The sequence below is a fragment of the Nerophis lumbriciformis genome, linkage group LG18 (assembly GCF_033978685.3).
Source record: "Nerophis lumbriciformis linkage group LG18, RoL_Nlum_v2.1, whole genome shotgun sequence".
NCBI classification, from domain to species: Eukaryota; Metazoa; Chordata; class Actinopteri; order Syngnathiformes; family Syngnathidae; genus Nerophis; species Nerophis lumbriciformis.
Window position 1 is genome coordinate 28,094,422 of NC_084565.2, and position 25,197 is coordinate 28,119,618.

General features: G+C 41.1%; 2 protein-coding genes across 2 annotated transcripts in view; both read right to left on the minus strand.

Annotated features, from left to right (window-relative positions):
- Window positions 1-5,727: 5,727 nt before the first annotated feature.
- Window positions 5,728-18,163, minus strand: slc35a3a (solute carrier family 35 member A3a). The gene is made up of 8 exons (XM_061977941.1): window positions 17,805-18,163; window positions 17,520-17,718; window positions 10,503-10,657; window positions 10,323-10,445; window positions 10,066-10,243; window positions 6,938-7,056; window positions 6,720-6,853; window positions 5,728-6,635 (listed from the first exon to the last, which is right to left on the minus strand). The coding sequence occupies exons 2-8, from the start codon at window positions 17,707-17,709 to the stop codon at window positions 6,545-6,547; spliced, it is 990 nt and encodes a 329-aa protein (XP_061833925.1). The 5' UTR covers window positions 17,710-17,718; window positions 17,805-18,163; the 3' UTR covers window positions 5,728-6,544.
- A 3,448-nt stretch (window positions 18,164-21,611) lies between these two features.
- notch2 (notch receptor 2) overlaps window positions 21,612-25,197 on the minus strand; it is an 89,776-nt gene continuing 86,190 nt past the window's right edge. The window contains exon 35 of the mRNA XM_061977942.1: window positions 21,612-24,308. Within this exon, the coding sequence (XP_061833926.1) occupies window positions 22,908-24,308 (1,401 nt within the window). The 3' untranslated portion in view covers window positions 21,612-22,907. The remainder of the gene's footprint in view (window positions 24,309-25,197) is intronic.

Below are 25,197 nucleotides of genomic sequence, written 5' to 3' on the forward strand. Positions count from 1 at the left end.
AAGAGCTGGGACCACTGTGTCCATGGTCACTGTTGGTAATACACTAAGACGTCATGCTTTGAAATCATGCATGGCAAGGAAGGTTCCCCTGCTTAAATCAGCACATGTTAAGGCCCGTCTTAAGTTTGCCAATGACCATTTGGATGATCCAGAGGAGTCATGGGAGAAAGTTTTGTGGACAGATGAGACCAAAATTGACCTTTTTGGTCATAATTCCACTGTGCGTGTTTGGAGGAAGAAGAATGATGCGTAGCATCCCAAGAACACCATCCCTACTGTGAAGCATGGGGGTGGTAGCATCATGCTTTGGGGGTGTTTTTCTGCTCATGGGACAGGACGACTGTACTGTATTAAGGAGAGGATGACTGCAGCCATGTATTGTGAGATTTTGGCCAAAAACCTCCTTCCCTCAGTCAGATCATTGAAGATGAGTCATGGCTGGATCTTCCAACATGACAATGACCCAAAGCACACAGCCAGGAAAACCAAGAAGTGGCTTTGTAAGAACCATATCAAGGTTCTGGAGTGGCCTAGCCAGTCTCCAGACCTAAATCCAATTGAAAATCTTTGGAGGGAGCTGAAAGTCTGTGTTACTCAGCGACAGCCCAGAAACCTGACTGATCTAGAGAAGATCTGTGTGGAGGAGTGGGCCAAAATCCCTCCTGTAGTCTGTGCAAACCTGGTGAAGAACTACAGGAAACATTTGAACTCTGTAATTGCAAACAAAGGCTACTCTACCAAATATTAATGTTGGTGTTCAAATACTTATTTTCAGCTGTATCACACAAATAAATTGTTAAAAAATCATAGATTGCGATTTCTGGATTTTTCTTTTTAGGTTATCTCTCATACAGTCGACATGCACCTACCATGAAAATTTCAGACCCCTCCATGATTTCTAAGTGGGAGAACTTGCAAAATTGCAGGGTGTTCAAATACTTATTTTCTTGACTGTATATATATATATATATACACACACACACACACACACACATACATATGTGTGTGGTGCAATGCCTTATTAATGTTAATAGGGATACTATGTTAAGCAGAGGTGTACTTACAACAATTTAAATAGGAAAATGATACTTGCGGCGAATAGTTGGGGGCGAATAATTGAAGAAGCATTGTACTAGCCTAATACTTTCCTGCATATTCAACAGCCCTAAAATGCAAATGCAAAACAGAACCTTAAGCTTGAGCTTTACAGATGTCAAGTTCAGATTCTATTTAAATGTACTTGCACGCCCTGTTTATATAAATTGAGGTGTGGCATTTATAATAGTACATTCATTATCTTTTCCATCTATTTGAGGAAATTTGGTGTACATGTTCATTAGTTAAGGCGATTCTTAATGGTTTTCTTTATTTTGTTGAAGTTTCAGGCGATTGCGAGGAACGACGAGCTTTCTTCACGCCCTGTGAGCGTATTGTGAAAATCTGGGCGAAAGAGCAGCTCTGTCTGCTGCATTTCTGTAACCACACCATTTGCTCCGAGCCTATAATAAGCCTTCACGCTCCCATTTACAAACCCTGTTGACACCTTGCCATGCAGAGGTGTGGCCCTTAATTTATTGTAGCTGTGACACTAGAGCCCCCTGCTGACAATCATGGGAAATATCCAGACTTTTAACATAGCGAGAGCATGTTATTGAGGGAAAAGTTCATACTTGATACAGGCTGCTGTTAGTGTGCATCAGGGCCCTGAAGGTGTGCCAGAGAGTGTTTTACAAGGAGGCAAAAGTGCTTACACTCTTGTGCCCTTACATTTGAAAGGCGTTTCTTCTCTAGCGTGTGCATGCAGTGGTTTTCAATTCAATAAAACAAATGCCTACAATCATTTGAAGTGTGATTTAATTCCCAAAATGGTGTTATTTCTTTATCATAAAAGGTAAAAATGTATTATTGTCTGCCGAACAACATTTCTCAACGAGCTATGGCAAGGAATTTTGGGGATCTTACCATCTACGGTCCGTAATATCATCAAAAGGTTCAGAGAATTTGGAGAAATCACTGCACGTAAGCGTAATAAACATTGAATGCCCGAGGCCTTCGATCCCTCAGGCGTTACTGCATCAAAAAGCGACATCAGTGTGTAAAGGATATCACCACATGGGCTCAGGAACACTTCAGAAAACCACTGTCAGTAACTACAGTTTGTCTCTACATCTGTAAGTGCATGTTAAAACTCTACTATGCAAAGCCAAAACCATTTACCAACAACACCCAGAAACGCCGCCGGCTTCGCTGGGCTGAGCTCATCTAAGATGGAAAGATGCAAAGTGGAAAAGTGTTCTGTGGTCTGACGAGTCCCCATTTCAAATGGTTTTTGGAAAATGTGGACGTCGTGTCCTCCTGACCAAAGAGGAAAAGAACCATCCAGACTGTTATAGGAGCAAAGTTCAAAAGCCAGCATCTGTGATGGTATGGGGGTGTATTAGTGCCCAAGACATGGGTAACTTACACATCTGTGAAGGCGCCATTAATGCTGAAAGGTACATACAGTTTTTGGAGCAACATATGTTGCCATCCAAGCAACGTCTTTTTCATGGACGCCCCTGCTTATTTCAGTAAGACAATGCCAAGCCACATTCTGCACGTGTTACAACAGTGTGGCTTCACAGTAAAAGAGTGTGGGTACTAGACTGGCCTGTCTGTAGTCCAGACCTGTTTCCCATTGAAAATGTGTGGCGCATTATGAAGCGTAAAATACCACAACAGAGACCCCGGACTGTTGAACAACTTAAGCTGTACATCAAGCAAGAATGGGAAATAATTCCACCTGAAAATCTTCAAAAATTGGTCTCCTCAGTTCCCAAACGTTTATTTTATTTATTTATTTGATTATTTGCAAAAAAATTAAGTTTCTCAGTTCGAACATTACATATCCATCCATCCATCCATGGATTTACATATCTTGCAGTCTATTCAATTTAATATAAGTTAAAAAGGATTTGCAAATCATTGTATTCTGTTTTTATTTACCATTTACACAAGGTGCCAATTTCACTGGTTTTGGGTTTTGTACATGATTTTAAACCAACACAGTCTATAAAAATCTGGGCGTGATTTTTGACTCCAAGCTGACTTTTTTCCCACATATTAAAAAAATTACAAAAGTAGGTTTTTATCATCTTAAGAAGACAGCTAGGCCAACAAGGATGTGGTACTGCATTCTTTTATTTTATGTCATTTGGACTATTGTAATGCCCTGTTCTCTGGCCTTCCCAAATAGAATATCAGAAGTCTATTATTATTATAAAACTCAGCTGCACGCGTGCTGACGAGGACCAGGGGGCAGGAGCACATTACACCAGTTTTAAAGTCACTGCATTGGCTCCCCGCCCGCTTCAGGGTTGATTTTAAAAAGGGAACTGCCTTTTTTGGGGGGAATTTTGCCAATCGTTCACAATCATTATAAGAGACAAGAACACACACATCTTTTTTTATTAGGACTTTAAAGATAATAAAAAAATGTAGTAACAGACACGTTCATAACCAAATGTAGTATGTTCAATATTTACCGTATTTTGGTTATTTTAATCAAAGACTGACTTATTCCGCGCATTGATTTCCGTTTCCATAGCAGCGCACGTCTGACTTCCAGTTTGTTCCTACTTCCGGATACAAAATGCTTGCGTGTCTTCTAATCATGGCAGACTTGGTAACAAACAATGAAGACGACTATTTTTGGACAAATGAGGATTCACAACCTTATCTTTTTGAAGCTGAATATACGGAGGATTAAACGCTGCTTCTTGAAGCGAGCACGAATAAGAGGGTGAAACGGAGCAGACGGTAGCCGGGAGAGTGAGGTGAAAGCGACACAATACAACACTGTCCTTTCAACCATTCCTAAAAGACTCTACCATTTAGCCTCCAATAAAAAACAGGAGTTTGGGGTTTTGGCACCAACCGCTGGACTAGATATGACCATGAGCATGACCATCTGACTATGAGCATGAACTGATGAAGCCTAATCGAATGAGCGGCAAAACGTCTTCCAAGACAAACCAAACAGTCCAGTTGCGATTGCTTGAATGCCCTGAGAAAAGGCTATAATATGTAAGAACAATTTAAATTAAATGACGATGGATCTGAAGTAGATATGTAGATATTTAAGTGTTTAAAGCTACAGAAATCTTAATATACGATTTGTTTTTAAACTCCCCTTTGAGTCACCGGGACCTTTTTTGAGTCACCTGGGACCTTTAACAAGCACTGAAATTGAGGGAAGCTCTACGGGTTACAATTTATATTGTGTTGGTTTTGAAAATGAAAATGATATTTTTCAGTGTGTGGCCCTCAGTGGAACAAAGTTGGACACCCCTGGTTTAGAAATACAAATTGCGTTGTTTTTGACGTCACAATCGAGACTGATGGTCGGTGGGGCGGGAAACCAAAGTCTTTGGGTTCCGGGTGGAGTATGGTTGCAAAGCTGAAACTTAAAGGAATTGACGGAAGGGCACCACCAGGAGTGGAGCCTGCGGCTTAATTTGACCCAACACGGGCAACCTTACCTGGCCCGGACACGGAAAGGATTGACAGCATGGACTTGCTGGGGACTCTAAAGTCCCTGATAAGAACAGAGAAAGTCGCTAGATGTGTTGCTTTCTCGAAAAAGACAAATCTCGAGGGGTATGAATACTCAAGTTAAAATTGGCAACACTCCTGCTACCTCCTCTTATTCTCTGGGAAACCATGCAGGTGCGTATGAGTTGTGTTAAGCAGCGGAGTTACAATTACAGACTTGTGTGACAATAGCTAAATTTAACAGACAGTCCCATATATACAATATATTGCCAAAAGTATTTGGCCACCTGCCTTGACTCACATTTGAACTTGAAGTGTCATCCCATTCCTAATCCATAGGGTTCAATATGATGTCGGTGCACCCTTTGCAGCTATTACAGCTTCAACCAAGCCCAACTCCTGAAAAACAACCCCACACCATAATTCCTCCTCCACCAAATGTCACACTCGGCACAATGCAGTCCGAAATGTACCGTTCTCCTGGCAACCTCCAAACCTAGACTCTTCCATCAGATTGCCAGATGGAAAAGCGTGATCCATCACTTTACACCACTGCATCCGATGTTTTGCATTGGACTTGGTGATGTATGGCTTAGATAAAGCTGTTCGGCCATGGAAACCCATTCCATGAAGCTCTCTGCGTACTGTACGTGGGCTAATTGGAATGTCACATGACGTTTGGAGCTCTGTAGCAACTGACTGTGCAGAAAGTCGGCGACCTCTTTGCACTATGCGCTTCAGCATCCGCTGACCCCTCTATGTCAGTTTATGTGGCCTACCACTTGGTGGCTGAGTTGCTGTTGTTCCCAAACTCTTCCATTTTCTTATAATAAAGCTGACAGTTGACTTTGGAATATTTAGGAGCGAGGAAATTTCCCGACTGGATTTGTTGCACAGGTGGCATCCTATGACAGTTCCACGCTGGAAATCACTGAGAGTGGCCCATTTGTTCACAAATGTTTGTAGAAACAGTCTCCATGCCTAAGTGCTTGATTTTACACACCATGATTCTGATCATTTGGATGGGTGGCCAAATATTTTTGGCAATATAGTGTGTGTTCATGTGCCAGGGCAAACCGGTAGTGCCAAAACTATTTGTGAGGGTCCATATATATTTGTAGCAGACCGCCACAAATAAATGAATAGTGAAAACAACGGAACGAGGAGGGATAAAAGCAGCACAATATATTCAGAAAGATTTTCTGGTCACTTTATAAAAAGATTCTCTTAGTAGTAATTTCGTTAACAACATAACAATACTCGCTTTTTAGGCAAACAAAAAAACAAAATAGTTTCAGAAGAAGAATAACATGCAAATCATACAATTCAACAAAAAAATCTCTGATCAGCATTAAAAAGCCAGTGAGTTCAGACGCAGCTGGACTACCGTACATTCATTTGCATTTCTCATAACGGTTTTATCCCACATAATTAACAGAAATAAAAGATCTGACCAGAAAGAGGTTTCAGTAATTGAAACCCTGATTAAAACACAAATAAATTAACCAATTGACATAAATGGTCTATGGTAAATTTGTCATTATTCACATTCACAACAATCTGGAATGACTGATATCTTATATAGTTGCATTTTTTCATGGACAGATTACTGCTCACCAAGTTCATTTGTTGCCTGGCAAAAAAAAATTACCAGCCACAAGAAGTCATACTATTGAGTGTCACATTTGTTTGTACTGTTTCTGGTAAGCTTCGAAGAGGGCCCCCTAGTGGAGTTGCTACGCCTCACACCCTATAAGCACCAACCGGGCTGCTATTATTGCAGAAGATGGAATGACGTGACAGTAAAGTGACGGATGCTCAAACTGGTCGGACGTTTGAGTAGAAGAGGCACTTTGGGTGAAAGCAGTTGTGCTTCGTGTTTTTTGTTCCCTCCAAACGTTTTCTCGCCAGCCTGCTAAATCGTCCTGCCGCTAAAAAAAACACCAACCCCGTCTTTTCCCCCTATAACCTCATTTTGTCGTCTTCAACGCGGCGGTCCTGCTGTCCCGTCTCACGCCCTGCTGGGATTGGGGGCCGCCTTGCCCTCATAGCCATAGAGGAATGTGGCCGCGATGACGAGGATGGCTCCGGAGAAAAAGACGCTGGCGAAAGACGACAAAAGAAATCAGTCAGAGAGAACTTAAGTAAAAGAAAAAAAGATGGCGGTGACAGGGTGCTTCCTGTACCCAGTAGGCTCAAAGTCCTGCAGCCAAAAGTATGAAATAAGCGTGGACAAGATGATGGAGAGCGACGTGGCGAAGCCTTTGAGGATATTGTCTGCATACTTGATGACCGCCGCGATGACCAGACCGCCCAGTGCCTGAGGGAAAGCAAACAGCACGCATGAAGCCTTGTGGAGGACTTGCCCGCGGGCGGACATGGCGGTTGGTGCGTTGAGACTGACCTGCAGCGTGACTACAGTCCAGGTGACTTCGTTGTATCCCTGGAACATACCCGATTCCATCACTTTATCGCCGTCGAAGCACAGCATCCCGGCCAAGCCAAACACCAGGCCAAACATCCCTGACATTAAAAAAAAACTAAATAAATTAACGTATAAGATAAAAATGCTGACTTTGCTTAAACTGACATTAAAAAAATAAAAATAAATGAACGTATAAGATAAAAATGCTGACTTTGCTTAATTTATCTATATATGGAACCTCTAAAGTCAACTTGTTTCTAGAGGTGCACCGATACAACTTTCTCCCTTCCGATACTAAAACGATATTTTAAGTTAAAGTTCCGATGATTGTCACACACACACTAGGTGTGGTGAAATTTGTCCTCTGCATTTGACCCATCCCCTTGTCCACCCCCTGGGAGGTGAGGGGAGCAGTGGGCAGCAGCGGTGCCGCGCCCGGGAATCGTTTTTCGTGATTTAACCCCCAATTCCAACCCTTGATGCTGATTGGAGCCTTGAGTATTGGCCGTTGCTGATACTACCATATTTTCCGGACTATAAGGCACACTTAAAATCCTTTTTTCCCTCAAAACTCGACAGTGCGCCTTATAACTTAGTGCGCCTAATGTAAAGAATACATTTGGTTGAGCTTACGCACCTCGAAGCAATTTTATTTGGTACATGGTGTAATGATAAGTGTGACCAGTAGATGGCAGGCAAACATAAGCGATAAGTGTAGACTGCACCGTTTGATGTGCTTCAACATACGAGTATTATTATTATAATTATTAGTATTACTATTACTAGTATTATAATTATTATCATTATTGGGTATTATCTTCGACCCAACTCTCTCGTTTGAGTCACACATTAAGAGTGTTAGTAAAACGGCCTTCTTTCATCTCCGTAATATCGCTAAAATTCGTTCCATTTTGTCCACTAGCGACGCTGAGATCATTATTCATGCGTTCGTTACGTCTCGTCTCGATTACTGTAACGTATTATTTTCGGGTCTCCCTATTTCAAGCATTAAAAGATAACAGTTGGTACAAAATGCGGCTGTTAGACTTTTGACAAGAACAAGAAAGTTTGATCATATTAGGCCTATACTGGCTCACCTGCACTGGCTTCCTGTGCACTTAAGATGTGACTTTAAGGTTTTACTACTTACGTATAAAATACTACACGGTCTAGCTCCGTCCTATCTTGCCGATTGTATTGTACCATATGTCCCAGCAAGAAATCTGCGTTCAAAGAACTCCGGCTTATTAGTGATTCCCAGAGCCCAAAAAAAGTCTGCGGACTATAGAGCGTTTTCTATTCGGGCTCCAGTACTCTGGAATGCCCTCCCGGTAACAGTTAGAGATGCTACCTCAGTAGAAGCATTTAAGTCCCATCTTAAAACTCATTTGATACTTTAGCCTTTAAATAGACCCCCTTTTTAGACCAGTTGATCTGCCGTTTCTTTTCTTTTCTCCTCTGCCCCCCTCTCTCTTGTGGAGGGGGGGGGGGGGGGGGGGGGCGCACCGGACACAGGTCCGGTGGCCATGGATGAAGTACTGGCTGTCCAGAGTCGGGACCCGGGGTGGACCGCTCGCCTGTGCATCGGTTGGGGACATCTCTGCGCTGCTGACCCGTCTTCGCTCGAGATGGTCTCCTGCTGACCCCACTATGGACTGGACTCTCACTATTATGTTAGATCCACAATGGACTGGACTTTCACAATATTATGTCAGACCCACTCGACGTCCATTGCATCCGGTCTCCCCTAGAGGGGAGGAGGGGTCACCCACATATGCGGTCCTCTCCAAGGTTTCTCATAGTCATTCACATCGACGTCCCATTGGGGTTGTGAGTTTTTCCTTGCCCTTATGTGGGCCCTGTACCGCGGATGTCGTTGTGGCTTGCGCAGCCCTTTGAGACACTTGTGATTTAGGGCTACATAAATAAACATTGATTGATTGATTGATTGATTATGGTGTGTGTATACGGTATGACATATTATCTGGCGTTTTGTTTTCGCAATATTATGCAAAAGCAACTTGTCTTACTTTTTGGTATCTGCTGATGTGTATTTGGGATCTGCATAAATCCTGAAAAATTGCGCGCGTCCGCCTTTGGAGTCCGTGCCGACAACATAGTTGATAAGCATCTTCTTTTTCTCTATCTTCTTCTTATGTGGCATTCATCCTCCACTGTTGCCATTTCTAATACAAAGTAGCGTAAAGTTCTTATTTATATCTGTGAGTAAACTCGGCTAATTTTTTCTGCTTTCAGTTCCAAGCAAAAAAATTTGTTACAAGCATCCGCACTATTACCTGGTGTAGCGAATGTCAAAATAAACCCTCTACGAACCGTCTGTGAACTACGGTAATTGGTAAATAGTACATTCAAATGCATTGTTTTTTATACAATATTTCTGATCTAAATGATTGTTTTTCTTTTAAAACGGCCTATTACATGTTAAAAAGATGCTGTTTTGGGAGGGCCAAGCATTATTAAATTAACGTTAATTAATTTCATTGGGAGATGTTAATTTGAGATGCAAGTGTTTTGAGTTAAGAGCTCCGTAACAGAACAAATTAAGCACGTAAAATGAGGTACGACTGTAAAGTTAAACACTAACTTAAAAAAAAAAAAAAAAAAAAATGTTTTATATATATATATACATATATATATATATATATATATATATATATATATATATATATATATATATATATATATATATATATATATACACACACATATATATATATATATATATACACATATATACATATATATATACATACATACATACATATATATATATACATACATACATATATATACATACATATATATATACATACATATACATACATATATTGTCCATCCCTAATAAAAATATAACCTTAAGGTACTTGTATGACAGTAAAACGGTAATAAAGGTTTTATGATGGTGACAGTTTAACCCTGGAACTAATTAATTCTTCCAATTGGAAAAAAATATTCTAAATTAGAACAAAAACTGTAACATTGTGTTCAATCAGAGCGTTTCAAGTATGAAACTTACGAAACTCTTAATAAACATTTAAAAAGTGAAAGATAACAAAGTTGGCTTTTCTGGCCTGACTTTTACTGACCTAACTGGATGTTTCGGATCCAGACGCTCTGTTTGCTCTCCTTCAGGATCTTCTCAAAGTAAACGCCAGCAAAGCCACTGGAGCAACACGCCACCAGAACGGACATGACGCCTACAAACTGGGAGCCTGAGGACACCGCCGCCTCCTTCTCTGAGGTCACAGAGGATTCAGACGGCCACTGCAATTACGATAGAAAATGTTGTGCCGTCAGTTAAAGCCAATCTAGACGATTGAAATTATATAAACGTGTATTGTACCTGCACAAGAGCCACTCCCGCCATGAGGATGAGCAGGGACAGCCATTGGTAGACGCCCAGCCTGCGGCCCAGCATGGACACAGAGAATAGAGCTGTGGTCAGGATCTTCAGTTGGTAGGTGACCTGATGGAAGACAGCTCCACAGTTAAGTGTCGGGACTAGTCGGGCCTGGTGTGGTACCTGGTAGGTGGCAGCATCCAGGTTGGACAGGGCGACGTAGAGCAGGTTGTTCTGCAGTGTGTAGATGCCCGAGGGGATGGCCAGTTTCAGTGTTTCCACAGGTTTGTAGGCGATTTCCTGGCGGAGGATGCTGTTTAAAGCTCGTACGCTGTAGCCTGAAGGGGAACATTGCAATATGTTGACTGTGACAGACGCTCTTTTACATGGAGTGCCTTTGTGGACACCTTTCGAGTGATTTTTTTTTTGGTCAAGAACACCATCAATCTTTTGGCACAATTTGCCATTTACTGTACATAAAGATTATTATTACACCTTCTCATTAGAGTTGCATATTATAGACAATATAAGACATAAATGATATAATTTGGCCAACAGTAGAACGTTTAATACTATCTGTAATTTCCTAATGAAGCCTCAGCTTGACGCTCCTCTACTTTCTCCTGCTCCGCTTGCTGCGGAAACAACAAACAAAACTCCAGACGCTCCTCTTCGTTTTGTATCGTTTACTTGTGAACTTAATCATTCAAAACGTCAAACAATAACGATGTGGGAACAAATGAATGGCAAAATAAAGCGAGTTCGTTACAGTAAGAAAGAGTAAAGTAAGAGTAAGGTCAGAAAACTGTGTGGCTTGATTCCACCATACCTGACTGCCATTACCAATAATACATTGTGTCCAAACCATATTACCACACAGATCCTTCCGCCATTTATGCAATTAAACAGTTACATATTCTTCACTGTATTAAAGCAGTATAAAATAGTACGTCATCAAATTATTCAGACAAATGTAATACTTACAAATAAAATGTACCTTATAATTATTCTAAGCATGCAATATATACATTTCTTATTATTAAAATAAAGTAAATAGTCCCCTTTTGGCTGAATAAACATAAAGCACCTTCCATAAAATGTAAATTAACTTAAATAGCATTTAGGTTCCTACACTACACTATCATTATATATGGGGATGGTGTGGCGAAGTTGGGAGAGTGGCCGTGCCAGCAATCTGAGGGTTCCTGGTTCAATCCCCACCTTCTACCATCATAGTCACGTCCGTTGTGTCCTTGAGCAAGACACTTCACCCTTGCTCCTGATGGGTCGTGGTTAGCGCCTTGCATGGCAGTTCCCGCCATCAGTGTGTGAATGGTGTGTGAACGGGTGAATGTGGAAATAGTGTCAAAGCGCTTTGAGTTCCTTAAAAAAAGGTAGAAAAGCGCTATACAAGTACAACCCATTTACCATATTGTGATAATGCATGTTCACCACACATTCTTGCTGTGTTCTGCAAATTTCACAGCGACAAGCGAACTAGGGCTTAATTTAAGGGCTAATGTCCCTCCACAGTGCAGTTTCTAAATCCCTAATCCATGGCGACAAATAAACTGCTTTTAACAAGTATCGTAGGACTAGAGGACGAGGAATCCCTAAACATGCTACACTACACACCGTAAGAGTGGAATAAAAAGAGAGGACTGAAAGGTGTTCGTTGAGGAACTCCTCAGTTATGTAAAACAAGTTAGGACCTTGGTGCGCTAAGGTTTAAATATCAATGCAAAGATCTGCCAATGTGGTGACAAGTGATTCTCAAACGGTAGTACACGTACGAGCTCCATCTAGTGAAGAGGTGCCCACTCATTTTCAGCAGGCGAGCTACTTTTCAATTGACCAAGTCGAGGGGATCATTCATATATATCATTTATATTTATTTATTTATGAAAGAGACGTTTTTGTCAACAAGTTGTTTAATGATAATACAAGCATGTTTAACACATATAGATTCCTTTCTTTCGTGAAGGCAAGAATACAAGGTGGTGTATTACCTGATTCTGATGACTTGCATTGACTGGAATCAGACAGTAGTGCTGATAACGTCCACATTTTCAAATGGAGGAGAATAATACAGTGAAACCTCGATTTATGAACGCCTCTATTTGCGCCCTTTTCAGTTTATGAAAGATTTATGAACGCCTCTATTTGCGCCCTTTTCAGTTTACGGAAGATTTATGAACGCCTCTATTTGCGCCCTTTTCAGTTTACGAATCTTTACATCGAGCCAAATATGCCTGTGTGCAAACCATGTCTCGGCGTACGAACACTGCCTTCATTCATTTTGCATGCCGCTTGAAGCCATCGTGGGCTGCCATTTTGATGACATCACTTCCTGCACACCCGGGCACATCACATCTTGTTTACATCTTGTACACACAAGTACATTAAGATTAAGGTATCCACTCGAAGCCATGCCCCTTTAAAGACGTGCCACAGGGGTGAGTACAATGGAAGTGAAGTGTGTTTTTAATGTAAGTGAAGCTAGAGAGACAATAAGTAATACGGAATTTATAGAAATAAATACTGCTGAAAATAAGTTAGGTTTGGATTTTGGTTGCATATAATCAGCCGAAAAAGCAATACATTTAACAACCGAAATAACAACCATGGTGCGTTGCATCAGCCATGTTCAAGTTCAAGTTCAAGTTTATTCACAATACCATATAACAATTACTATAGTAGTAAATATCATTATTTAAAGATGTTGGTACGTGAAAGGGTCCCCCAAATAAGCTAGAAGAAGCTTTTGACAGGGGGTCCAGAGGACAGTATATACATGGAATGATGAAACATGGTAGCAAGCACACAAAAAAAAAAAAAAAAAAAAAAACGCTATATGATTAACACAAGATAATAGTACTAAAGCAAGCATACACATGCATACATACATTCATTCATTCATTCAACCATGCAAAACCCAACAGTAGTCTACCCCACATGAGGCATTAAAGATAGGTGGTTAATAGGTAAGTTTTCAGTTTCTTTTTGAAGTTGGAGAATGGATACAGCATCTTGAGGCTCTCATTATGCCGGTTCCAAATCTTTGGTCCCCTGCATACAACACTTCGAGCAGTACAAGCCAGTAAACGATGTTTACCTGATATCAGATCTAAGTTACGAGTGTTGTGGGCATGCTGGGGATGGTAGATAGGAACCAAGCTACAGAGCCTAAGATTCAGCCTGTAAATGACTTGATAGGTTAAACAAGCATTTTGATAAATATTGAACTCTGTCAGTCTTAAGAGATGATAATTATGGAATAGATGTCGAGTGGGGGCATTAAACTTGGACCATGACAGGGCCCGTATGATTTTCTTTTGCATGGATTCTAATTTGTGAAGGAAGGTAGGGAAGGTGTTACACCAGATTACATTACAGTAGTTTAGATGTGGTTCAAAGAGAGTTTTATATAGGGTAAGTAGAGCACAAAGAGGAAGATAATGACGAAGGTGAAAGAACAGGCCAACATATTTGGATAATTTGTTGGATCATGTTGTCCTGTGGGCGCGACAGAGTGTCTTCTCTGTACACACGGGCGGGCCATTTTGAAAAGGCTGGGCCCCTTATGTCAAATCCTGTTTACATCCTGTACACACAGGCGCGGCCATTTCGAAGAGCTTTGACGGCGAGCGGCACTTCTGACGTCTTTATATCCACAATTGTCGTGCCTTGCGCCGGTCAGAGCTGTGTCAGCCTGTCTTAGAGATCACTTTTTGTGATCAGAAACGCTTCAAATGTGTCCAAACTGTCTCGCTGTAAAGTTTGAAGTTGCTAGACAACTGCTTTGAGCTATAGCATTTTAGCAAGTTAGCCTCCTGCCATTGGCATTTTCAGTTTGAGGGGTTTTATCAGTGAAGAGGGGTTTATTCCGCAGCATGTCTTTAACTGTGATGAGACCTAAAAAGATGCCACAACAGACCTTTAATACAGCAACGGAGAAGGTACACTACCTGGACACAAGCTTATGAAGGATCGCCTCACACTGCTAGTTTGTGCTATCATTAACGGTGACTATGTAAAGCCAATGCTCGTTTATCCCTCCAAAACTGAGTGCTCAACAATACCACAAATATTCGCAGACACAAGGTAAAATTATTTTTCTTTTTTGTTTTTTATTGTAGCAACACAGTGGTTAACGTTTTGGACCGTATCATGGTATTTTGTGTGTGTGTGTGTGTGTGTGTGTGTGTGTGTGTGATGATGACATTTAAGTTTGCTGTAATGTTGTTGTATTGTTTGGATAATAGGAGATTGTTGAGCAATTACCCGCTTGTTATGTTGGTTTGGTATATATATTTTTATAAATATATATATATACACATTATAATTAACGGGTGTAACTAGGGACGTCCGATAATGGCTTTTTGCCGATATCTGATATTCCGATATTGTCCAACTCTTTAATTATCGATACCGATATCAACCGATACCGATATCAACCGATATATGTATTCGTGGAATTAACACATTATTATGCCTGATTTGGACAACCAGGTATGGTGAAGATAAGGTACTTTTTTTTTAAATTAATAAAATAAAATAAATAAATTAAAAACATTATTTCTTGAATACAAAAGAAAGTAAAACAATATAAAAACAGTTACCGGTACATATAAAATAGTAATTAATGAAAATTTGTAAAATTAACTGTTAAAGGTTAGTACTATTAGTGGACCAGCAGCACGCACAATCATGTGTGCTTACGGACTGTATCCCTTGCAGACTGTATTGATATATATTGATGTATAATGTAGGAACCAGAATATTAATAACAGAAAGAAACAACCCTTTTGTGTGAATGAGTGTAAATGGGGGAGGGAGGTTTTTTGGGTTGGTGCACTAATTGTAAGTGTATCTTGTGTTTTTTATGTTGATTTATTAAAAAACTAAATTAAAAACAAAACAAAAACGATACCGATAATAAAAAACCGATACCGATAATTTCTGATATTACATTTTAACGCATTTATCGGCAGATAATATCGGCAGGCCAATATTATCGGACATCCCTAGGTGTAACGGTATTGTAGATACTGCGGTATTTCGGTTTCAAAGTCTTCACAATAACGCCGTGACACCTGACGGTATTAAACAAAAACTTGGTGTGTAGTTTTTTTCTGGCGCCTTAGCCTTACATCTCCCAGAATCTTTGGCGCAGCGCGAGCTGACAAGGTGGTGGGGCGTGGAACGCCGTAAGCAGGACGTGAAGTGTGTTCGTGGAAAATGAGGGGAATAGTTTTTTGGACATTTCCTGAAATATTCATCAAAATCTATCGATAACTGTTTGAGTTATGTTGCTGACAACCAAACAAACAAACTCTGGTGAAAACATAACCTCTTGGTGTAAGAAAGTCTGCGTTCTGCAAAACAAAGCGCACCACTTTTGTCTCAAGCGTTTCCAAGGTGAAACGTCGCACCGCACGGAGAAAAATCACCCCCAAAAAAATGTACTTCATAAATCCTTAATCCATCCAACCATTTATACTGCTTGTCTCTCTCGATGTCGGTGGAGGCTGGAGCCAGGTGCACTCGGGGGTAGTAATTGTGTTTATCCTAAACATTCCTGGCACTTCATTTCACACACTATACCATTCTGAAGTCTTTTTATTTTTTGGACATATACCACAATATCGTATTGTGGCCTTAATACCATGATAATATCATACCGTGAGATTTTGATACCATTACATCCCTAATTTTAGTGTCTTCAAAGTATGCAGTTTTTTTTAAACTAAAATTGTTATGGTTCAAACACCTGCCGCCTCTCACTCTGCTGTGTGCTCCGTGTAGCGCACCTCAGGCCACACCCACGGGCGTTCCTCTCTGCAATCAACATACCTGACGTTGATGAGTCTCCTGCCTTCATAAACCAGCGTGTCCTGCATTCCAGTGCCAGAACGTAGCTACTTGTACTTGTACAGTAAACTATCCCGTCTCTCGCTTCTCTGCTCATGTGCTTCCTTACTTTTTGTGTTTCCCCTCCGTCGTGCTCACTGTGTCTTGTGCCGTCATCCAGCAACCCTTCGTCATTCCCTGGTTTTGAGCTGTGTCTCTTCACCCTGGATCCCCTCTGGACTCTCTGCTGCCTTCCTGGATCTCGACTTCACGCCTGCCTTTGGACCATAACGCTTCGCTCCAGCGCCTGACATCCTGTCTGTCCCTGGACCTCCGAGCCTGCTTTGCCCTTTCTGGACTTCCGCACCGATCTCAACACGCACCTTCAACACCACCTGGTAACACTTCTCATATACTTGCTACACATAATCACACCGTATACCTTTGGTGTAATCCCACACTTCATATATATTTATATATTTCAATAAACATGCTGCAAGCAAACATCATCCCTGCCTCCGTGCCGTCTCCTTCTCCCACTGTACCGTTACAAAAATAGGGACTTTTGTCGAGAGGAGAACCCAATATTTATGTTTACATTGACTCTTATGGGAAACTATACTCCTCTATAAGAACTTTTTGGTCTGCGAACCATGCCCAAGATCAAATTAAACTCGTAAATCGAGGCCTCACAGTAAGTTAAGTTCGTAAATCGAGGTTTCACAGAGTAAGCCAAGTTGGTAAATCGGGGTTTCACATAGTAAGTTAAGTTCGTAAATCGAGGTTTCGCAGAACAAAATAGTGTATTGAGGTTTCTCTGTTCTGATGCACTAAGTACTGGACTATGTCCTACGAAGGGATACTATGTTTATGATTTCAGTGCACTCACTGTGTTCTTTGACGAGAACCCAATATTCATGTTTACATTGACTCTTATGGGGAACTCTGCTCCACTACAAGAACTTTTTGGTCTGCGAACCATGCCCAAGAACAAACTAAACTCGTAAATCGAGGCCTCACATTAAGTTAAGTTCGTAAACCGAGGTTTCACAGAGTAAGTTAAGTTCGTAAATCGACGTTTCACAAAGTAAGCCAAGTTTGTAAATTGGGGTCTCACACAGTAATCCAAGTTCGTAAATCGGGGTTTCACATAGCAATTTAAGTTCGTAAATCATGTTTACATGGACTCTTATGGGGAACACTGCGCCGCTATAAGAACATTTTGGTCTGCGAACCATGCCCAAGAGCAAATTGAGTTCGTAAATCGAGGTTCCACTGTACTAATGCACTAAGTGCTTGTCAATGTACTACGAAGGGATACTATGTTTATGATTTCGGTGCACTCACTGTGTTCTTTGAAGACGAGCAGCAGACAGATGAGGATCTTCATGACCTCGGCCACCACCACGGCGGAGGAGGCCAAGTAGCGCGGGCCCTCGGCCTGCAGGGTGCGGGAGTACCGCATGATGAGCACCAAGGAGGTGGTCTGGAATACCAGCACCCCCAGGGAGAGGTACTTTAGCCGGGGAGTCGCCATGGTCGCCGCCTGGTAAAGGAAGCCAAAAGAGGACACAGTGCTTAGAAAGACCAAGAGCTGGAGTTCCTTGAAGATATTTTGAAATGTTTTCTTACCGTGAATGTCTTCTTTCAGGCCTAAAACGTGTCCCTTGTTGCTGATAATTGCTCGGTTGGCGGTTCTTGTCTTGCAAGTGTCAACACAGTCAAAGTACTGGAGAACAAGGCAGCTGTCAAAACAGCCGCGCTTTCACGCTCTGTTGTCCGTGGAGCGGCGCTGGACGTCGACCATCCGCAGAAAAGCCCACATTATAACCCTCACATTGTTAAATGACATTATACATTAAAGTCAAAGTGTACTCGACTGCGGTTAGAACCATTGAGTAGAACGGCTTCAGAATCGCTTCCGTGTACGGATTTCTTCTTCGTTTTTCCCTAGGCGGCTCCTTTTTCGGTAGCCCATCACCTGCTGGTCGATTAGCGAAGTGCACCCTGTGTATGACGTGCTCTTTGCTGACGAAAATCAATTGTATTTGAATCATTTAAAAAAGAATAAGCACAAACAACAATCACGCTTGACCTCTCATAGTTAAATGTCCAAATGTCCAATTTGATCCTGGCCCTGTGCCATAATCAGTATCTGATATGATGCATTGTCCTAAAAGGAAAATCTAATTTAAAACATTGTGTATGCTCATACAACACTTAAAACCTTTAGTATGTGGAATTAAATTATGGAACGGATTATGCAAAAAAATCAAACAAAGCACCAATATGATTCAGTTTAAGAGACGGCTCAAACTACAAGTGTTCACAAAGTACACAGAAGAAGAATTATGATGAACATCTTGAACCCTTTTTTTTTTATTGAGACAAAGATTATTTATGTATTTAATATGTGCATGCTTACTATGGTATATTATCCATTATTTATTTATTCACTGTTCTGTTACAGAGAACAAGGAAATTGGATAAAAGTGCTATATTATGAAAAGGGGTAGGATTAAATAAGCTCTGCTTCTTCCTACTCCTTTTCGGACGTGCTGTAATGAAACAACTGGAATTGTGTGATGCATTACATTGTATCGTATGCATGTTCAAAATAAACTGAAACTGAACTAAAAAGAACGTTTATTTTTGAACCGAGGGAAGAAGCATCTTTGTGCATCTTAGAAGCAAAAAAAACAACAACTCATAATTTAGAATTGTATTGAAAACATTTTTCATTTAGATTTTATAGCATGTCCACTGTTCACCATGAACCAGTTTCTCTTCTTGTCAATGCAAATAGCAACATTTTGCAAAATCTCTCTTTTCAATCTGTGCTTTGTGACACCATTTTTGTTATGGTTCCAGGCAGGGGCCCTATAAACACCTGAAGGGCCCCCCCATCCCACCCAAAACACTAACGCGTTACATAGCAAACCATTGCATTGATTTGGTTGAGACCAGCTTTTCAAAATACACATAAAAACCTCATTTAGGGTTTTGACTTTAAAAGATGGGAAATAACATATCTTGGTAACCCCCTGAAAAAGAAATATCAATGTTTTTATTTGACAAAAAGTGCCAACAAATTCAATTTAAAATGGCGCGATTATGAATTTTAATAATTAAATGACCAGTCATTATTCACTTAAATATGACAACTATCAAATGTACAGAGATGCGTTTATTCATATATATTTATCACCAGTTGGTACTATGAATCATAACAATACATCATTATTATGATGATTTTATATCATTTATAAAAAAAAATTATGGAATCACCAGATGTTTATTCAGTCGTTTAATTTTGTAGAAAATTTGACACAAAACTATAGTCATTTCAAATGGCAACTTCCTGGCTTTAAGAAACACTGAAATAAATCAAGAAAATAAATTGTGGTAGTCAGTAAAAGTTTCATTTTTAGATCAAGAAGAGAGAAAATTAGGAAATCTCCCTTTAAATGTTCGTTTCCAGAGCGATTTCCCGATTAAAGATCCTGATTAAATCTGTTCATTAGTCGGCAATTAAAAAGGAGTGTTCACAACCTGGATAGCTGTTGCACCAGGTGGGTTGGCATGAATCACGGCTCTAACACGAGAGATGTCAATCGAGACAAAGGAGAGAGGAGACGATTATCAAAGTTCTTTAAGAAGGTAAATCATCACATAATGTTGCAAAGGATGTTGATTGTTCAGTCAGCTGTGTCTAAAATCTGGATCAAATACAAACAAAAAGGGAAGCATGCTGGTAGACCTAGAAAAACATCAAAGCATCAAGACAGAAAACGTAAAGCAATATGTCTTGAAAACAGAAAATGCACAGCAAAACAAATTAACAAAAAGGACAGAAACTGGAAATTATCTGTGACAAAACTGTAGAAAATGGCATTCATACCCGCTAAATACCAAAAAGCTAAACAAAAGCAAAACGAGAAAAAAAACAGGTTCCAATGGGCGACAGAAAAGCAATCGCATACGACAGTATGTGTGACTGGATGAAAGTCATATTCAGTGATGAATCGCGACTCTGCATTGGGAAAGGTGATGATTCTAAAACATTTGATTGGTGCTGTTCCAATGAGATTTATGAAGACGACTGCCTGAAGAAAGCATGCACATTTCCAAAGCTATTGATGATATTGGGCTGCATGTCAGGTAATGTCACTGGGTACGTGGCTCTCATTGTATCGTCCATTAACGGATACATTGACATTGTGGACACTTTTTTTTTATTGCATTCATCGAAGGGATGTTTGGGGATAATGACATCATTTTTCAACATGATAATGTATCTTGCTGTAAAACAAAAACGGTAAAATCTGTCTTTGAAGATACATAAGGTCAATCAATGTAAAGGTCTGTGAATAGTCCTTATTTTAAAAGGTGGAAGTTGAAGAAAATGATCCATGACAAGATTTAAACCTTCAAAGCTGATCTGACAACAGCAATCAGAGAAAGTTGGAGCAATATGGATAAGTCCATGCTTAGAGACTACAAGCTGTTATAAAAGCCAGAGGTGGTGCAACAAAGTGCTAGTAGTGTGTTGTCGGGTTTTTTTGTGGTTCCAATTTTTTTTCCTCAGAATTCAGTGGTTCCATATTTTTACACTCTGCTTGATCTAAAATAAAACTCTTACTGATTACCACCATTTATTTTCTTGCTTTCTTTAAGTGTTTCAAATGACTTTAGCTTTGTGTCAAGTCTTGTGTATTATGTATATATCATCACACAACTCTTATGCTTAAGGGCCGTTGCTATAGTTATTATCAATTGCGCTGAAGTTGTACTTTTTCTATCTGTGCAAAGCAAGTCGTCTCGTATCAGTGTTTTCAAACCTTGAACCGGCCTGCTGACTGCCAAGGGAACATCGAGTGCCGTGACGCAGACAGAGCGATATCACGAGTGTCAACACATTTGCATTTCATTAATAGTCATATACTGTGTCTAACTGGAGCTGTTGAGATTATCCCCTTCCCTCAGCTACAGCTTCAGTGATGTAACCAGGGACCTCCCAAATAAATTGAGGACGCACGTGGGCTGGACTTTAGAGCATAGTTTGGATCTGTAACTAGAGTTCAGCCCAAACATCTCTCCTCATTGAGCCAAATTTAACTCTGTCTCTGCATGATTCCTTGCTTCTTGTCTGTTTAATAGATGTCATCAGTGTTTGAACCTGACAGTTATCTGCTTTTCGTTCGACAAAATTAAAATACTGAACCTCCAAATCTGGTGATTTAATCCTTTTTGCCAGGGGTTGTAATAGCCTAATATTTCTAAATCTAGAAGACAGAAAAAATACCAGACTGAAGCTTTTATTTATTACTTCTATTTTTTTAAAATGGAAATTTCTCAAATAAATGAAAAATAATTTCAGAAATTAAATAAATCAGTATATGAGTAAGATACACAAAAACAAACGAACACAAAAATCTATGATGATCTGAGCTTTATTTCAGAAGACAAACTTGGTTGATCATTTTCTTTTCCAACAGTTTTAGTTCTAACTTACAAAAACAATGGCCACAACTACTTCATATGGTATGTACGTGACAATAGAAACATTTACATACGGAGCTTATAAACACAGTTTTGCCAGCTTTATGTGTAGTAATAAGAAAGTCAATGTATTTTGTCAAATGGCAAAGGAGATTGTGTTTTTAAAGACAGCATGTGTGCTAGAAGCGAGGTCACGGTTTACTGGCTAAGGCACATTTTTGGGGGGCGGAGAGAAATGAAAATTAGGTTGGTTTGTGTTTAAGTCAAACAAAGTCACAAAATACTTTGATTCTGGCCTACAGACTTGGCTTATTATGTATCAATACAACTTTTAAAAAAAGATGCAGATACAATGATTGTAGTTAAGCAAAAAAACAAAAAAACAAAGATTATACAAATTTGGAAGAAGAAAAAACACATAAAAAAAGGCAGTAAAAAAACAGGCACCTTTTGTAACATTCAAAATCATTCAAGAAGTGCGCACACTATTTGTATAAAAAACAGAAACTGACTCTTTCAAAAGTTTTTGCCGGGTAAAATCTCAAGACTTTACGAGCAGAATGTGCTGTGCGTCTGTGTATTAACACGCTAAACCTGTAAATTATTTTATTTTTTTTATACATAAAGCCTCATCAAGCTTTGCGACTATTATTATTTTTGTAACAGAAAATAAAATATCAACATCCGAGCATCATCATGCAAGTAATTAAGCTTTTCTCTGTAAATTTTGACCATTCTGGTGAGTAAATACCTATCACAAAGACACTGGTTAACACAAACATAAAAGAAGCACATGTAACATTTCATTTCTAGCTAATCTATAACTTTTCTTTGTATACATGGAAGACGATAACATTTTTCAAAAGGAACTTTAAAGCGGTCGGACAGAGTGGTTTCAAAATAGTACATATGAAAGCACATATAGGAACTAATAGTATCAAGGCATACATGCCCATCTCTGTGCATTATGTCCTTGCCAGGTCCTCAATAAAGTTTATTTGTAAGAGTCAAATGTAACTTAAGATTTCAAAAGGAGATGACATTTTAGCTTGCATCCATGTTTTTTTTTGGTATAGACATTTGATTTCTAGCTCAGTGAGATTTTTAAGAACTATACACAAGTTTCTTTAAGTGCAAAGAGAGAAGGCTAACATACGAGGGGGAACAAAAAAAAGGCGTGTCTATGTGTCAAAGCACACAGAACTCCAAAGTCACTGTCTTGCTGTTTCCAGCTTACGCAAACACTTGCCTACTTCCCAGCGCAGGCTGCTGGGAGGGCTGCTGCACCTGCTGCTGCTGCGACTGCGCCTGCAGCTGCACCTGCTCTGGAATGTGTGTGTGGTGGGCCGAGGGCAGTGCGTGGTGGGCGGCACCCAGGGGGGTGGGGCTAGTGGTGACGTCAGACCAGTCCGAGTTGGAGTGCGGCGAGGACGACGACCAAGGGTCGGGAGATTCTGGAGAGGGGGTGAGATAGGGATGCTCGCTGGGAGGGTGCGCAGAGTGGCCAGGGGTGGTACCCTCGGAGCCGGCTGGGGTGAAGCTGTGCTGGGAGGGTGGGGTGGGGTACTTATCCACCGGGCTCTGCATGGGCGGATATGATTGCAGCGGTCGAGGCTGGCCCTCCAGTGCCCCGTGGGTGACAGTGTGGGGGTGCTGCATAGAGTGGGCGAGGCCGTGCGCCATGCTCATCTGCTCGGGCATCTGGTACAGCATACCCTGGCTGCAGTGGAGGTGGCCCGGCCCCTGCTGGGAGTGACCCGCGTTGGGGTTCTGCGGCTGCGCCTGGGTAACTTGCACGCGGCCCTGCTGCGACTTCTTCAGCATGGCCGGTCCCCCCCCGGGCGCCATCATCTGGAAGGTGACAATAGGGGGCAGCTGCTCCCTGCTCATGGTGACGTTCATGGGGGTCAGCATGGGCCCCGGGCCGTGGTGCTGGGCCATGCCGCGGTGGGGACCCCCCATCTGGTGCTGCACGAGGCCGAACATGTGGCCGCCGTAGCTGTGCTTGGTCATGCCCACCCAGGCTTGCTGCTGCTGGCCCAGCATGTGGCTGACAGGGGGCAACATGGGCCGGGTGCTGGGGCTGCTCAGGAGGGGAGGCGAGTTGGCGTTGGTGGTGGTTGTGGCGGAAGATACGTCGCCCGTGTACGAGTGCGGGGATTCCAGGGAGTCAACAGGTGACATGGTGACGGAGCTTTCTGGAAGTGCCGCCTTCACCCCGCTATTTCCTGCTCCGGCACCTGCAGCTGGGCCCTCCCCTCCTGCAGGCTTCTTTCTTCGCTTCGCCTTCATGTCTTTTGGCTCCTTGGTTCCCCCACCGACACCTCCCATCTTTGCGGCGCCCCTGCGGCTCTTTTTCCCCTGCGGCCCAGGACGCATGCCGATGAAGCCTCCGTTGGCTCCGCACATCACCGAGGAGTTTCCTCCCATGTGATTGGGCCCGTTGTGGGGGCTGTGAACCAAATTGTACTGGTCCAGTAGGCGGACGATGTCGTGATGCATTCTTTCTTGGGCGGTGTCTCTGGGCAGCCGATCCAGGTGATCGGTGATGTCGCGGTTGGAGTAGTGGTCAAGGAGCACCTGAGCCGCTTCAAAGCTGCCCTCTCTGGCTGCCAGAAACAGTGGGGTCTCCTCCTAAATGAACAAGTCCATGTCAATGTGTTAGCTTTATGGAGTATTTGTCTAATGAAACAGCACGTTTAGCAAATATAGAAAATTACAAAGCTAAAATATATAGGACTGTCTTCAATAGGCGAAGATCCAATCAATTCAATCGTCCAACATTAAAATCATCCCCTAAAAAGCTCCCCCCCTTGATCGGCTAACCCTACAGTGGTGGGAGGATAAATTAACGGCATTCATCATGTCTTCTTGAAACATTATAAAACAATTCCTTGGGTGCAGACAATCTTTTACTTTTTATATTTAGTCAAGTTTGATGTCCCCTTGATACTATGCCAGGGTTGAGGACCTCACAAACTGTTTTTTAATCCCAACTAGTGTTGTCCCGATACCAATATTTTGGTACTAGTACCACAATTATTTTGATACTTTTCTAGATAAAGGGGACCACAAAATGTTTTATTATTGGCTTTATTTCAACAAAAAAAATCTTACAGTACATTAAACATATGTTTCTTTTTGCAAGTTTGTCCTTAAATAAAATTGTGAACATACAAGACAACTTGTCTTGTAAGCAAACAAAGGCTCCTAATTATTCTGCTGACATATGCAGTAACATATTGTGTCATTTTCCATTCTATTATTTTGTCAAAATTATTAAGGACAAGTGGTAGAAAATGAATTATTAATCTACTTGTTCATTTACTGTTAATATCCGCTTACTTTCTCTTTTAACATGTTCTATCTACACTTCAGTTAAAATGTAATAATAACTTATTCTTCTGTTGTTTGATACTTTACATTAGTTTTGGATGATACCACAAATTTGGGTATCAATCCGATACCAAGTCGTTACAGGATCATACATTGGCTGGCGGACCGGGACTTTTCAGAGGCGGTA

Coding starts and splice junctions, on each gene's coding strand:
- slc35a3a (XM_061977941.1), bottom strand. CDS start 17,709: ATGGCGACTCCCCGGCTAAAGTACCTCTCCCTGGGGGTGCTGGTATTC. Junction 10,658..17,519: donor GCTCGTCTTCAAAGAACACA/GTGAGTGCACCG, acceptor GTTCCCCTTCAG/GCTACAGCGTACGAGCTTTA. Junction 6,854..6,937: donor GGACTGTAGTCACGCTGCAG/GTCAGTCTCAAC, acceptor GCTTTCCCTCAG/GCACTGGGCGGTCTGGTCAT.